We start from the raw sequence: 16,584 nt of genomic DNA, 5'->3' as shown, positions 1-16,584 counted from the left end.
GAGCTCCGATCGACCGTCACCTCCCCAATCAAGGACTCCCTCGGAATCGTCCTAATCCAGATCACCCATCTCACCTTGGTGGCTCATCTTCCACTTCCTCATCAGTCCCATAGCTTAGGCATCCAAGACCTCCTCTTTGAATGATAGGCTTTGTCGCAGCTGGAGCATCCAACGGCTCTTCCTTCCCCAAACCAGCTCCTGCATTATCTAAAATAGAAGATTCTTCCTCCTTCTTGCTCCCAATCCGGGGCGGAGGGGTTAACACAGCAGTAGTAATAGGGACAGTTGATTCAGGAAGCACAAAGTACGATCTCTTTTCAGAGACCGTATTACAAGTAACAGGCCACATGGCGTCCTTCTTTTTAGCAGGTTGGGCAAAAATGATAGAATGTTTCCCAACTTTGAAGGTCAAGGTTCCTAGACCGACATCAATAACTGCACCAGCAGTGTGCAGAAATGGCCTACCCAAAATAATGGGAATATGGTCATCCTCAGGCATGTCAAGGACAACAAAGTCAACAGGAAGAAAACTTCCCTATCTGGACGGGTATGTCCTCTAGGACTCCTATAGGCTTGACCGCAGATCGGTCGGACCATCGAACTGTCATCTCGGTTATTGCAAACCTGGTCAACTTAAGCTTTCTAGCTAGACTCAAGGGCATGACACTTATGCTAGCTCCTAAGTCACATAATGCCTTTTCGATAGAAAAGGTACCTATCTTTGCAAGGAACCGAAAAACGCCGGGTCTTCTAATTTATGGGGTGCAGTGTGAGACAAGTAGGAGCAAGACTCTTTAGTTAACGCAAAAGTGTGAACATGTTCAAGAGATTTTTTCTTTGACAATAACTGTTTCATAAATTTAGTGTATGCTGGCACTTGGTTAACTAACTCAAGGAAGGGTACCTGAACATTTAAGCTACGAATAACTTTCTCAAATTTCTTTTGAAAGATACTGTTCCTTCATCGGCACGAGTCTCTCCGGATATGGGGTGTAAGGAGTACCTTAGCCCTCTCCTCTAAGTCGCGTGTGCCGGTATCCTTGGACTTAGGTTGAAAGTCTGTCACCTTTTCTTTGTTGAAGCTAGACCCCTCCTCGGACCGTCTCAAATGAGAACCATTGACCGTCATTGGATCGAACTTGAGAGCGGGATCGACCCATCGCATTCGGGTCCGCCCCAAACTTTTCGGGACGGTGGTTCCCGAAACAAGTGGTCTCGTAGATTATTTGGCATTAAAGGACGAAATTCTTCAACATCGCGGTGATTTTGGTCGATCGACCAACATCCTCGATCGATCGGATCAAGGTTGCACGATTCGAAGCTCCTGGAACCCGTGTTTGATCGATCGACTAGGTACTTCGATCGATCGATCGTGAAATGCTGTGACGTCTTTTTCTTTGATTTGTTCGTTGAAGCTTTCTCTTGACTTGTTTCCGGCTCATCTTTCTCAACAACATCCTCAATCATGGCAGGACCATCAAGGGTGGACCCGCTCCTCAAAGTGATGGCATTTAGGGTCTCCTTTTGTTCGGGTTGAGTGGGTAAGTGTCCGGGAGCTCGAGTGTTACTTTTACTAGCAAGTTGAGCAATTTGGCTCTCTTGTAACTTCATCCCGGCCTCTCTTGCTTGGGACTCCTTTAGCAACAGATTCTTAAGCTCGGAGAACTCAGAGTTTTGTGATTATTCTTCTTTGCGGCACATAAGGAGGCAAAAATGCTCTTTGTTGCTTTTGATGAGGCGGGACATATGGCTGCTTCTTTGTGGCGGATGTTGGGTTGGATTTTGGACATTTTGGCTTCTCCAACTCAAGTTTGGATGCGGTGGCTCGTAGTAGGTGTTTGTCTGCCTATAGTGTTGAAAGGGCGACAAGATTCAAAGGGTGGGCAATTTTTCGAGACATGGCCCTCAACTCCACACCTTTCACAGACGAAGGGACCGTCCGACACAGCATTGACTTGGTATATCCCACCTTTAGAAGCTTCTCCTAGCTCATACTTGTCAAATCTCGCGGTGAGAGCCTCAAGTGCAGCAACAGAAGAGGATTCAGCAGCTCTCCTCTGGTTCCCTCTCGAATTCCCATATTCGGCCTTGTGGGTAGCTAGGTCGTCAATGATCTTCCACCCCTTGGTTGCTCCCAGATTTTCAGCGAATCTTCCATTGGCTGCAGCATCCAAAATGGCCCTCTGATCGTCGTACAACCCATTGTAAAAATGATTGCACAAACTCCACTTTTCAAACCCATGGTGCGGTATGGTTCGCACTAACTTCTTGAATCGGACCCATGCCTCGTGGAAATTCTCATCTGGCCCTTGTTTAAAGCCCGTGATTTGAGCTCTAATAGCGATCGTCCTTGAAGCAGAGAAGTACTTCTTGTAGAACGCTAATGCCAATGTATTCCAATCAGTGATCTCTTGAGCGATCCGGTCCAAATCTCTATACCACTCCCTTGCAAACATCACGAAGAGAGAAGATGAACATGGTCTCTTTGATTTGATCCTCGGGTCACGCCCGGTGGTGGGGGTATGGAGCAGCAGGAGTCAATAAAGGTCTCCATATGCCTTGCTGCATCTTCATTTGCAGCTCCCCCAAACTGATTTCTCTCGACCATAGTAATGTAAGCAGGCTTTGGTTCGAATTTCCTGGCATCTCCCGTGGTCGAACCCCTTGTATAAATTGTTTGTCGGCTCGGAAAAACTAGCTATACTTGCTTCCTCGGCCATGATTTGGAATTTCGGAGAATAACTGTCTCGGCTGAAGAAGTGGAAACGGGTGAAGAATGTGGGTCTTCTTGAGCAGATCGTTCTCGTGATAGCTTGACAGAGTACTCAGCTCTTCCTCTGTCGGTAATACTCTTCGTGTTCGCCTCAACTCGCGCAAGGATCTCTCAAGCTCAGGGTTCAACGGTACTAATTCTCCACCCTGTGACCTGCGCATAAGAAGAAACTACAAAAGAATATAAGACAAGTTTAAGGAACGGATGTCCCTTAAACTAAGAAAGACTAAAAATAAAAACAACTAAAGTTAGGACTATTGCCTCCCGCAACGCGCGCCAAAATTTGATACCCGTCGTTGTGAGTACCAAAGATAAAATTTATAATCTCCTATTAAGACTAACCTAGGCTAGTGGTAACAGTGTCGAACCACAAGGAGGCGGGTTGTAAACTTTAGTTGATTTATGTTGACTGAGGTAACTATTATGGGGGTTGATTTGAGTTGGTCAATGACTAAGGTGAACAAAAATAATAAACTAAAAAAATACGATTTAAACAGGATAAAAGAAGGGTACTAGGATGGTCAGGTCATTATAGCTTTGGCGGCGACAAACTAAGTCGGTCGAATCAAACACGGGTAAGGCGGGAAATAAAGAGGTCCTCTCGGTCCACTCTTAACAAATAGCATCTCTCGATCTCGCTATAGTTCCCTAATGTCACTAATACTAACTCTCGTCCCGAAAAGTGACTAATGGTCTAAACTATACCTATCTTTCGATCTTAGCACAGTTTAGTCGATTTAATTGACGGTCAAATAACCTTCCCTATCTTTCGATCTAATGGGTCAGTCACAAAAAAGGTATCTAACTGGTCGCATGCATTCGATTTGTTAAATACAAGATTAAGAACAATTAAAACGAAGGATAACCTTACAAGGTCAGTCGATCGACCAACAATGTCAATCGATCGACTGACACGCGGTTCATCCGTGTTCAATCTAATGCCGCCTATGCTACAATTCCCCTACATCCCAAAGACTATAGATTTAGCTACTCATGCTAAGGGTAGAAACAATAACATAAACGATAAAACTAGCTACTGAATTCATGCTTAAAACAGGAAAGGAAGCAATTAACATGCAATAATGAAGATGGTTTCGGGAATCTACTAGCAATTCTAATCTATTAGCAAAATAAATGAACTGAAAGTAAACAGGGAGAATACCGAATTGCAGGGGAAAGATTGATTAATAAGAACCGAAATTCCGATGCTCACAATAATCCCAAACCCAAACTATTCGATAAAGAACTTGAATGAAAACTTAATGCTAAAACTTGATGTAAAATTCTGAATAAAAGACTTGATAATAAACTGATGATCTAGGTTACGTTATATAGGAAATATACGTAACATCTTATTCCAAAACCTAAACACAATGGGCTTTGAGTTCCTTGATCTTTTAATTCTCGTCTGAAACAGCGCTGTGGTCGATCGACTAAGCGGGAAAGTCGATCGACCGGATCTCAAAGAAGTAGCTTCGGATCCCGATAGTTGGTCGATCGATCGATGAGTCTAGTCGATCGATCGCTTGAGCTGCTAGTTGATCGCTTTATTCTCGTGGATTCGTCTTTGGGCCTTGGATCGCGCACCAAGCTCGTTCCTTAAGCAATTCCTTTACGTCATTTGCAATGCAGATTACTCGGGGACGGATTTGGCTCGATTTCCCGCTGAATTCTTCACATTTCTGCAATAACGTACAAAAACACGAAAGTAGAGGAAAATAGAGAAATATTGGCATATATTGCACATTTGAGCTCTTGAAATGCGTGTAGAATAAAGTGTGAAACATCATATTTTAGACACGCATCACAAGTCAAGCCCAAATTCAAAGTCCAAATTATGGTGGAAAATATTGGATGCTAAGAAGCTTTGGATGCTAATATCACATTTAACCATGTGATTAAAGAGACATTAAGAATTTGCATGGGATTCCTTCTGGCAATTACTCAAGAATTGAAGGAAAATTAAGAGTGTGCTTAGGATGCCATTTTGGGATTCCTCTACAAAGTTTACTCCCTTATTTCCTATATAAGGGGTGCTAATCTCACACACCCTTTACACCATTCACATATATTTTTATTCCAAAATTCTCTTTAAATATTAGTAGTTTAGTTTAGTTTAGTTTAGCTTGTATTTATTTGTTACAACATTTCTATTATCAATTTCAAGATTTATTTCAAGTTATTTCCAAGTTATTCCCATTTGCAATTGTTCTTATATTTACTTTCAAGGTAATTGTATCTTTATTTTAATTATGTTATTTATCATTTCATTTAGCATTAGTTTAGTTTATATTTCACAATGTTAGAATAATTTACCTTTGTCTAGGGAATAAAGGAAGCCATGCATGATTAAGTAATTTGTAAATGTCAAAATAAGGATAAGTTAATATTGTATAATTGTTTCTATCACATGTTTGCGCCACAACGTTTAATCTATGTTTAAAGGCCTTATTCATCGATTAAGTTTGTTCATTCGTTCTAAAGTCGAGAGGCACGGAATTGAATTAGACTAAACATGTGTAGAAGGACGACCTAGTCATGGACGAGAGTTTCTCTAGGACCCGGTCTATGGTTGATACTAATGTCGTAAGGTGGGTATCTCTAAGCCTAAACATTTACCGCAAAATCAACTTCCTAACTTGACATAAACATTTACGTAATTAGCATGTGTGACCCGACCTCCCTAGACAATTTCTTTTTATTGTTGTTTTCATTTTATTTGCATAATCAGCCAATCAATCAATCAACCGCATCGACTCAAGATAAACTTCGCTCCATAACAATTAATTAATAACTCCTGTCTCCTTTGGGGTCGACCCCTAAGTACTACATTAATTTGTTACCTAGGGTATAAATATTATCTTTGTATAGGTGTGCGATAGCCTATCAAATTTTGGCGCCGTTGCCGGGGAGACGGTTTTGTTTGCTAATTAGTTGTTGAATTTTATCTTTTTATTTTGTCTCGAGGAACACTTGTTCCTTGAGATTCATCTCACTATTTTCTTGTAGTTTTAGTGCCTATTTTGTAGGTAATAAAGTTTCGCCTTACATAATGAGTTACGAATTCATCCCACAACTCCAAGATGAGCCTTTTCCTGACTATCTTGACCGATTCTACTAGTTTTGTGATAGTCTCATCTCCTTTGGACATGTCCTTGATGGGGATTATTTGGGTCATTTTGTGCTTGGCGGCATGGATTCCGAGACCCGTGAATTGGCTCTAAAACTGAGTAATGGGAATCTCTACAACATGATTGGACCGGAACTTTGGAATTTCTTAAATTTCTTGGCTTCCGAATGTTGGGAATTAGCACGCCAATTCCATTATTGGTGCATCGAAGAGGAGCTTAAAGTTTTACAGGCTCGTTTGGGAAAAAATTCTCAAGAGAAACCGAGACGACGTGAGCCTATCTTCTCTCATTTTGCTTTTTCACCTCCCCAATGTGAGTCTTTTCAATCTAATAATTTTGATTTATTGGATGATGATGATGGTCCGATTTTATCTTTTAAAATCTCCCCTAGTGTCATTCAAATAGAAAATGTAGAGACTCATGTTGATGACATTAACAACCCCATAGTAGATAAGTCACCTTCTACAAATGAATTTTTCGAGATTCCTTGTGATTCTAATGAGGTTTCTCCCGAGTCTTTTGACCCACTTGGCAATCCATTTGTAGAGGATGTTGTTGATCCGTTCGAGAAAGATAGAGGGTTAAGCGATTTTGATATGGAAATTAAGTGTGATGAACCCCTTATTTTTGATGACCCTCTCTTTTTTCATTCTTTATGCCACCCATTTGAGACCATATATGATTATAATTTGTGCTCTAACGGTTTATTTTATGATTTTAAGCATGATGCTCCATCTCTTGCTGACGAGTGGAGTGATACGGTGGTAATATTTGAAATCTCTCTTGCGCCCATCGATAAGATTTATAAATTTTTACCTTTGCTCTTTCAGGTTTTAATCTTATCAATTGCGTACATATGTTTTCATGTTGCTCATGCGCAGATATACGATAAACTTCTAAGGGCATTGACGTGCTTTTTAGAGGATGATGGAGGATTCATTAGAAAATAACTAGTTTGTTTTGTTTTAATTTTTACGCAATTTCATGTTTTATTAGAATTAAGAATAAATTTTTGACTAATTAGCTATTTTGAGTTGTGACTTGTAGGTGTTTGAAGAGGAGAAGAGGCGTTTTGAAGGATAGCATACTACCCCATGTTGTAACCCCGTTCGGGGTCGTAACATTTCCGTTTCTTCCAAAAAAAAAATAAAAAAAAAGCCAACGGTCAACCCCGATCGGGGTCGTGACTTTCTTCCTTATTACGCGTTTTAATAAAAAGACGGGATATGCTAATCTTTTCCATATGCTACAAAAGCAAGGGACGGTACTTCTTATCTCTATTTTTCTTCATTTCTCAATCAAATGACCTTTGAAAACGTCTATTAGCATCAAGGACAAAGTACCCACCGGAATTTTGACCCATTTCTTGATGATTTGCTAAGTGGAGGAATCCCCCAATGTTTATGCTAGCTGGGGGGGGGGGGGTTTCGTTAGTCTAGTAAGTTTTCTTTCCTTTGCATTTTAGTTTATTTCTCGCAACCCATTAAATATGACCTCTTATCCTTCTTGTTTATGTGCTTTGCACCATTTTTATGATTTAGTTGGGTAATTTGATTGTTGGCACATTGAGGACGATGTTGTGTTTAGCTTGGGGGGAGATTGCATTTGCATATTAGTTAGTTTGCATTTAGTTAGTATACATTTAGTGAGAATTTTTGAAAAATTTGTGTGAATTTTTACTTCTAATTCTTTGCTTGTCCTACTTATGCCCTCTTGTTTGTCCCATTTTTGGCTTGATAGCTCTTGATTCGCTACTTTTAACGGGATATAGCATGCATGGGGATGTCTTGAATGGGGATGTCTTGACATAGTAAGTGGAAGATGGAAATTAAACTAAGTAGGCTTGATCTTGACTTTTGGCAAGCTACAAAATTGGTAAGGTAGAACCTTCTTAAAGGACATTTCATCTTTATTTGGTCTCACTTAGGTGAGTGGCAGGTCTCCTTATGTTGTGTGTTGCATCAAAACGCACAAGTATGGTCTTTAATTCATCTCTTTAAGCATTACTTTCATTTTGCTATGCATTTTTTAAGCCAAATTCACATTGATAAATTTGCCAATTTTCTAGCCCCTTCACATGTTCTTATTTCCTAGCTACATTAAAAATAGCCCACCCTTGTTAAAGCTAGTAGCTATGTCTTTTGGTGATGGGATGCTCAAATTTGGGATGTTCTTTAAAATTTATGTCATTGTGAATTTGTTTGCCGGATGTCATTGTTTTCCGGTTGTGCTATGAAAGAAAGAATTAGAGTTGAAGAAAAAGAAAAAGAAAAATGAAAAAAAAATGAAAAAAATGAAAAAAAAATGAAAAAAAAAGAAGAAGAAAAGAAAAGAAAAGAAAAGATTGTTGAAAGGAGTTGTTGATAATAAATGGTAGAAGAAGAAGAAGTTAAGTTCTCATATGGTTAATTATATCTTATGGAGAATTTCTCATGATTAGTAATGTAAGAAGTCATTTGTCAATTTGATTTCTATTTGGGTTATTTGGGTTGGATTAAGCATCCTTTTATGATTGTTGCTAGCTTAACCTTAACTCCACATATCATAATTCTTTTGTTCCCCCTTATTTCCCATGTCACAAAAAGCCTTCTTCTTACCCTTTGGCTTCACATTTTGCTTGCATTTGATTGATTACCATATTAGATTGCGGGCACACTCTCATGAGTCGAGTATTGTTGAGTGATTAATCACAAAATGTCCTTTTACACAAAGTTGAGTTATGAGTGGAACGTGAGAGTCCGAAAGTCAAAAGATCATGCAAGAGCTAAAATTTTTACTTGAAATCAACCACGCTACGCCGTCGTGTAAATCTCATCCATGATTTTGCTTATCCTTATGCCCATGTTGTTTACGGATTTGAATCATTTTGCTAGTTAGCTATTTCGGGATTTGCAATGTTGGGATGATTTCTTGCTTGAGGACAAGCAATGACTTAGCTTGGGGGAGTTTGATAAGTGCATATTTTATACATTTTAACCCCTTATATTAGTTTGATTTTACATATCATTTAGCACTTATCAAAGTGTTTTTAAGCTAATATTGTGTTTCTACTGCAATTGTGTGCTCAAGTGTGTTTTGTAGGAAAATGAGCTAAATGAGCTAAAGTACTATAAAATGTGCCAACACTAGAAGCAAGGCTAAGTATGAGAGCAATATAGGACTAAGTGTTGGAAGTGCATGGATTTTGAATGAAGAAAGTGTTGGATCAAAATGAAAATACAAGAAAAGTCAATATGCAAGTCAAGCCCAAATTCAAAGTCCAAATTATGGTGGAAAATATTGGATGCTAAGAAGCTTTGGATGCTAATATCACATTTAACCATGTGATTAAAGAGACATTAAGAATTTGCATGGGATTCCTTCTAGCAATTACTCAATAATTGAAGAAAAATTAAGAGTGTACTTAGGATGCCATTTTGGGATTCCTCTACAAAGTTTACTCCCTTATTTCCTATATAAGGGGTGCTAATCTCACACACCCTTTACACCATTCACATATATTTTTATTCCAAAATTCTTTTTAAATATTAGAAGTTTAGTTTAGTTTAGTTTAGCTTGTATTTGTTTGTTACAACATTTCTATTATCAATTTCAAGATTTATTCCAAGTTATTTCCAAGTTATTCCCATTTGAAATTGTTCTTATATTTACTTTCAAGGTAATTGTATCTTTATTTTAATTATGTTATTTATCATTTCATTTAGCATTAGTTTAGTTTATATTTTCACAATGTTAGAATAATTTACCTTTGTCTAGGGAATAAAGGAAGCCATGAATGATTAAGTAATTTGTAAATGTCAAAATAAGGATAAGTTAATATTGTATAATTGTTTCTATCACATGTTTGCACCACAACGTTTAATCTATGTTTAAAGGCCTTATTCATCGATTAAGTTTGTTCATTCGTTCTAAAGTCGAGAGGCACGGAATTGAATTAGACTAAACATGTGTAGTAGGACGACCTAGTCATGGACGAGAGTTTCTCTAGGACCCGGTCTATGGTTGATACTAATGCCGTAAGGTGGGTATCTCTAAGCCTAAACATTTACCGCAAAATCAACTTCCTAACTTGACATAAACATTTACGTAATTAGCATGTGTGACCCGACCTCCCTAGACAATTTCTTTTTATTGTTGTTTTCATTTTATTTGCATAATCAACCAATCAATCAATCAACCGCATCGACTCAAGATAAAATTTGCTCCATAACAATTAATTAATAACTCCCGGCTCCTTTGGATTCGACCCCTAAGTACTACATTCATTTGTTACCTAGGGTATAAATATTATCTTTGTATAGGTGTGCGATAGCCTATCATGCATCTTCAAGGATGTATTTTTAGAATTTTCACGAGATGTGTTCATTATGCTTCCAACTGATCGACATTAGTTTATGAATTTTCACTATGTTACATGTTAGATCACCAAAGTGAGAATATTTACAAAACACGGATCACATTAGTAACAAATTAAATTGCCCATGACAAATTATAGAGTAAGACGGCTTTATATGTGAGATGGTCTATTTCGATAGAAAAGAACATTCATTTCTTTATATATATATATAATGGAATCATCCCACGGTGTGAGATTGTCTCACACAATAATTTCGGATTGTCAGACACAATAATTTCAAAGTTTAGATATAGACAATTAAAAAGCATGTAGAAAATTTATACAGATTGCCCTAACAAAACTATGTTATTTTACTAATATTGGAGAGAGGAAATATGAGGAGTAAGCAATTTTAATTACCTAATGTGCGGGAAAGATAATCAAAGAAATCATCTACCTACTTCATCGTGGAAGGAGGATCATCATTATCTGTCTGTTTGTCACGATCGATCGAGTCCAATATACTCCATATGTAATTATGTGAAGATTGGTTTAGCGGATGAATTCAACGACCATGCATTCAACCTATTATTGTACGATTTGTACCTGTAATTTCAAAACCAATCACATCGTTAATATTTTGATAGACCATATATATTTGCAAATTAAGAAACAATATGACTGAAGTTTGACAATCCATGTAACATAACAAATTATAAGAGAGAGAAGGGGGTAGCACGAGATTGACATATTTGTGTGTAGGATATATTAGCCTTATATATCTAATTTGCAATACTTTGTTAGATATACTTTATGATTTCGATAATGAAATCAGGCCCAAGAATCAATATAGACTTGAATTAATTCAACCCTGATACAATTAATAGACGGAATAAAGGACTAACCTTGGTCCATGTCTTACAGACGCACTCAATACAATAAGATGTATAAGACGACTGATTCTCCTCATTAACCCTTTCCTTGATGTTTCTTGATGATGGAGGAAGAAACTGCCTTTCACCATTTCACTTTTAATGTATGTGTGTTTTGTGTTTTGTCAGATGAATTATGTTTCTTTTAATTTCCAAAATATATATAATGGGTTACGTACCTTTTCGCACAATCAAACCCGATCGTACCTCTTCGTGAAAGACGACTTATATTAGGGTAAGGTAGGAGGGAATAATAATTCCCGAACTTTAATTACATTTAATCGAGACCGATCCATCACTGTGTCGTCTTTTATATTAAAGTCTCTTAATATTTAATATAAACTTAACTTGTATTTAAACCCGAAACACATAGGCCACTCGAATATTATTAAATATTCTAACATTCTCCCACTTGGCCTTTGTGTTGACTTGATGGTTCAATAATACTATAATGTGCACTTTTATGTTAAACTCATTAAATTTTCTATCTTTAATTGAACTAGAACTAATTGGATCATGGCGGTCACACGTCATTTATTAATCGACATGATTCCTTCCATGTATCACAAATCAATTTCAAATCTAAGTCACTTTTAATTTGAGAAGAACATTAATTCTTACAATTAGTCACATGTAATTTAATAACTATAATGTATACATATACTATAATGACTAACATGTCTGTTATAACAGAAACAATACTATAAGTGAATTCTAGATGTCACGTTTATTACAAGCATATTAACTTTATAATAACAAGGCCTTTGATACAACACCCATGCGTTCTACATGGCCAATGAACGCCTTTGGTGGTAATCCCTTAGTTAATGGATCTGCTACCATCTTATCCGTTCTTATATGCTCAAATGATACTCTTTGCTTCTGTACCTCCTCTTTAACCGATAAGAACTTTATTTCCATGTGCTTAGCACCCTTAGAGTATTTATCGTTCTTAGAGAAGAAGACGGCTGCAGAATTATCACAATAAATTCTCAGCGGCTTGGCTATACTATCGACGATCCCAAGTCCTGAGATAAAATTTCGCAACCATAATGCATGAATAGTGGCCTCAAAGCATGCCACAAATTCGGCTTCCATATTAGAAGTAGCAATGACAAACTGCCTCCCACTTTTCCATGATACTGCCCCTTCAACTAAAAGGAACAAGTAGCCAAATGTTGATTTTCTGCTATCAACACATCCGGCATAATCTGAATCTGAATAACCAATCACCTCAAGATTATTGGATCTCTTATAAGTAAGCATGAGCTCCTTAGTGCTTTGCAAGTACCTAAGGACCTTCTTCACATCTTTCCAGTGATCCATCCCGAGATTACTTTGGTACCGACCCAACATTCCAACAGCAAAGCTAATATCTGGTCGAGTACATGTCTGAACACAGTTCAAACTCCCAACCACAAATGCATAGGGAATTCTCTCCATTTCTTTTCGTTCCAGTTCATTACGGGGACATTGCATTTTACTAAATTTGTCCCCTTTTGTATAGGAACTATCCCTGCAGAGCATTCATTCATTATATATCTCTCTAAAACTTTGTCAATGTAAGCTTTCTGAGACAACCCTAACAATCCTTGTGATCTATCACGAAAAATTTCAATTCCAATCACATAAGATGCCTCACCCATATATTTCATTTCAAAGTTCTTAAATAGATATTTCTTTACATCATGTAACATGCCTAGATCATTCGCAGCAAGCAAAATATCGTCAACATATAAGACTAAAATAACAAAACTGCTCCCACTGATCTTAATGTAGATACACCGATCGACGGTAATCTCTACAAACCCATATGACGTGATGGTATCATTAAACTTTAAATACCATTGTCTGGAAGCTTGTTTTAGCCCATATACCGACTTTCTCAGCCTACACACCTTATCTTCATTACCCGGGGATGCAAATCCCTCAGGTTGGTCCATGTATACTTCTTCCTCAAACTCACCGTCACTAGTAGAAAAAAACCCTATCGTGACGCCTTTATCGTGGCGGTTCTAATAGAAACGCCGCAAAAAGCCCAAAAAATTGGCGGGAACACAATTTTTATGTATGTAGGAGGTCTATTGTGGCAGTTTAAGTAAGAACCGATGTAATAATAAAAGCTTTTTATGGCGGTTTCAAATAAAAAAACGCCACCATGGCGGTTATATTAACAACCGACGTTAAAAATGACGCTAAAAGTTAATACTATGTTACAATTTTTTGGACTAAAAAACCGCCATTATATGTTTTTGAGTCGGTTTTTAATTAAAACCGATTTTAATAAAAAAAATAAAAACCCCTCCAAAATTAAAAACCCTTGACAGAGTTCTATAATGTTCCTTCGTCGTCTTCATCATTTTCACACCACCAAAATTAAAATTCACAATCCCCTCAATTCAAGCATCAAATCCAACCGTCATCTTCCTTTTCTCATGTCGCCCTCGACAACCGTCAATCTCCTTGTTGTTTCCGGCTACACCGCACATTTTTCTACTCAATCCAATCATAAATTCCGATTTCAATTCAGGTAACTCCATTTTTCGAACTCCTCTCTATACTACTGGGTTTTTCCGACTACACCGCATAAGTAACAATACAAAGCCATGGTTTTCGTTTGACTGTATTATTCAATCATCAATTCCGACTTCAACTCAGGTAACCCCATTTTTCAAACTCATCAAATTGATTATTATTGTATTATTGAATTATAAAAGGTAGCATCTGTATTATTATAAATCGAATACTTATTTTAGGTTGGTAAAATATCGAGTTTAAATTAAGGTATTTGCTGCCCCGTTTTCGTTTTGATACGAGTCGTTTTTTGGGCTTATTTTGTGTCGAGTTGCAGTGTGTTGATCGAGGTTGTTAAAGGGTTCAAAGGGTATGAATCTAGGATAGGTTTCATTACGTTTTAGCTAGAGTTGAAATAGCGGCTTGTAAGTAGCATTGACAACCCTGTTCTAGTCGGTTTTGCATTATTGTAATTTCGGGGAGTATATTATACAATCACAAATTATAAATTATAAAATAAGACGATTTTATAATATAAGCCCGCTTATACTTATATAAGACACACTCCCTTCATAGTTATAACATCAAGGCATTGCTTAATTCCAACCAAAGAACTGATCTTTATCTGCAATGGAATACTGTGAATCAGCTAAAAACACAGACTCGGTTTAATGCTAATGTTGATCTTCTTTGTTTCGGATGTCTAGAGAAAGCTTTTGAGGAAATTGGTTGGAATTAAGCATGACAGCATAGAAGACCGCAATAAATGAATCGTGGTGCTGAACACTTTCTTAAGAAAGTTGGGGCTTTTTCAAATGGTAAAATTGCTTTGAAAACTGGTTGTGTGTAGATGAGCACCCTCAGCTTATTTCTTTGCTCTCAGGGTAAGTATCATTTTATTTACAATGAGAAACTCTCTATTCGTGCAGCTTTTCAGTTATATCAAAAATATATTTTTGGTTATATAATTGTCATTTGACCTGCTGGCCGGATTGTCCGACTCTTTAACTCAGATGGTAAAGTTTCATAAGGTAACTGCCTTTTTAGCGGCTCGTCTAGCCTCCTTATACTTTTCAAAGTTCTCATCACTCGTGCATTTCTCTAAAACCTTATAACTTTCAAGATTTGAGTGTCAAACCTGCTTATGTTGATTTTTGATTGACGAAGTACATTATATGATTTGTTGCAGGGTGATTTACATATTTTGAGTGTCATCAAGTTCAAAATAACATATGTCAGCAAGTTCATAGTCTAAGCAGTCACCAGAGCACAGAACCAAGTACTGAACATCATCGTGAAGCCAGAGTGTAGCTTGAAGGTGAGGTTGAGTTCTGGTTCGATAGTTTCTGTAGACTTAACACATAACCGACTTTAATTGCAAAAAAATAAAATAAAGCGTAAAGCCCCTTTAGATCTAAAACACACATTTATTTTTAGTCTAACTGCCAAACCTCAATTCCCTCAATTCAATTTCATTTTTCCCTTTTCCCTAGTGAAACCCTAATTCCCTCCACTAATATCGCCTTCACCTCCTCCACTTAGGTTACCACTCCTCCGCCAGGGACATCGCCTCCGCCGCTCCCACGCATCATTGTCTTTCTTCTCTTTCTAATTTAACCATTGTACTGATCGATTTTGCCCCCCTCCGTCTCCTTCCCGGTCAGGTAATTCGATTTCTCCTAAACTAAAAATAAAAATAAGACCACCACCACTACCATCATAGGCAACGCCACCACCACCACCACCACTACTACGCTTCTGCCATTAAAGTGTTTTCTATGTTCAACTTGGTCCTTCGTCTCCTTCGATCACTATCGATCTATTTTGTTCTCTTCAATTGGTAAGTTTTCATCATTCTTTTTCTCTTCTATTTTTCACTTTCAGTAAAAGTAAATCCTAATTTCAGTTTGGGGTTATGTAATTGGTTTTTTATACATTATTTTTTTTTGAATTAGATTAGTATTAGTATTAGTTTATCTATACAATGGCAATGACAATGTCGCAGGATTGTGGTATGAGTTTATTTGATGACGTGGGACTTAGTGTACGCAGGAGTTTATTATTGACCACTAAGCCTGTTGTTGGGGATTCATCTGCCTAGCTGTGCAGTATTTAAACTTCATCTTCCTGCTTGATTTGGCATCTGATTATGAATGAAGGGCTTCCATTATTACGGAGTATAATCTTGGAAGATCACTTTGAATGTCTTTGAGATGAAGTAACATTTTTGGCTAAAAAATGACTGTTTCTAAATAATGCAAGTTTTATAGGATATATCGGAAGAAATTGCCGAGTTTTAGAATGCTATGGGAGGAGAGGTCGATGCAATGTCCTACTGTAAAGGATTTAGCAAAACCATACCTAATGCCTGTAGCACAACTCATACAGGCGGCTGAGTGTGCCTTATCAGAATGTGTCATGGTATCATGACTGTACTGCTGATGCGTGACTATAATATGATATTTTACACCCTACTTTACACGCATTTCAGAGCCTTATTATGTAGTTTACACTACTATATTCCCTATTTCCATCTACTCTCGTGTTTTTATGTAATATTGCAGATTATTGCAGAAATGAGTAGATAATGGACCAAATCTTGACCCCAAGAGCTAAGATTAGGAAGGACATGAAGATTTGACTCGGACTTGAAGTTTAGGATGCGTTTCAAGGTCTAAAGATAGCAAAAGCATGGTTGCGTACAAATTGCAAAGCTTAAACAAGCAAAGAATCGCTTCACATTACTGCAGACTGCTTAAAATGGCTATATCTCGAATTCTAGATTTGATAATCGAGTGATTCTAATTGGAGGTGAAAGCATATCCTCTTAGCTTTCCAACGCCGCATAGAACACCTGATTTGACCAAGTAACAAAGAAATGGCAGCTGTTTTAAGATC

The 16,584-nt window shown here is 37.5% G+C and overlaps 1 protein-coding gene across 1 annotated transcript; it reads right to left on the bottom strand.

Annotated features, from left to right (window-relative positions):
- Positions 1–11,919: 11,919 nt before the first annotated feature.
- Positions 11,920–12,615, bottom strand: LOC141632542 (secreted RxLR effector protein 161-like). The gene has a single exon (XM_074445083.1). The coding sequence runs from the start codon at positions 12,613–12,615 to the stop codon at positions 11,920–11,922; it is 696 nt and encodes a 231-aa protein (XP_074301184.1).
- Positions 12,616–16,584: the final 3,969 nt, after the last annotated feature.

Source organism: Silene latifolia, chromosome Y (genome assembly GCF_048544455.1).
Source record: "Silene latifolia isolate original U9 population chromosome Y, ASM4854445v1, whole genome shotgun sequence".
In the NCBI taxonomy this organism is placed as follows: domain Eukaryota; kingdom Viridiplantae; phylum Streptophyta; class Magnoliopsida; order Caryophyllales; family Caryophyllaceae; genus Silene; species Silene latifolia.
This window is presented reverse-complemented; position numbering and strand designations above follow the sequence as displayed.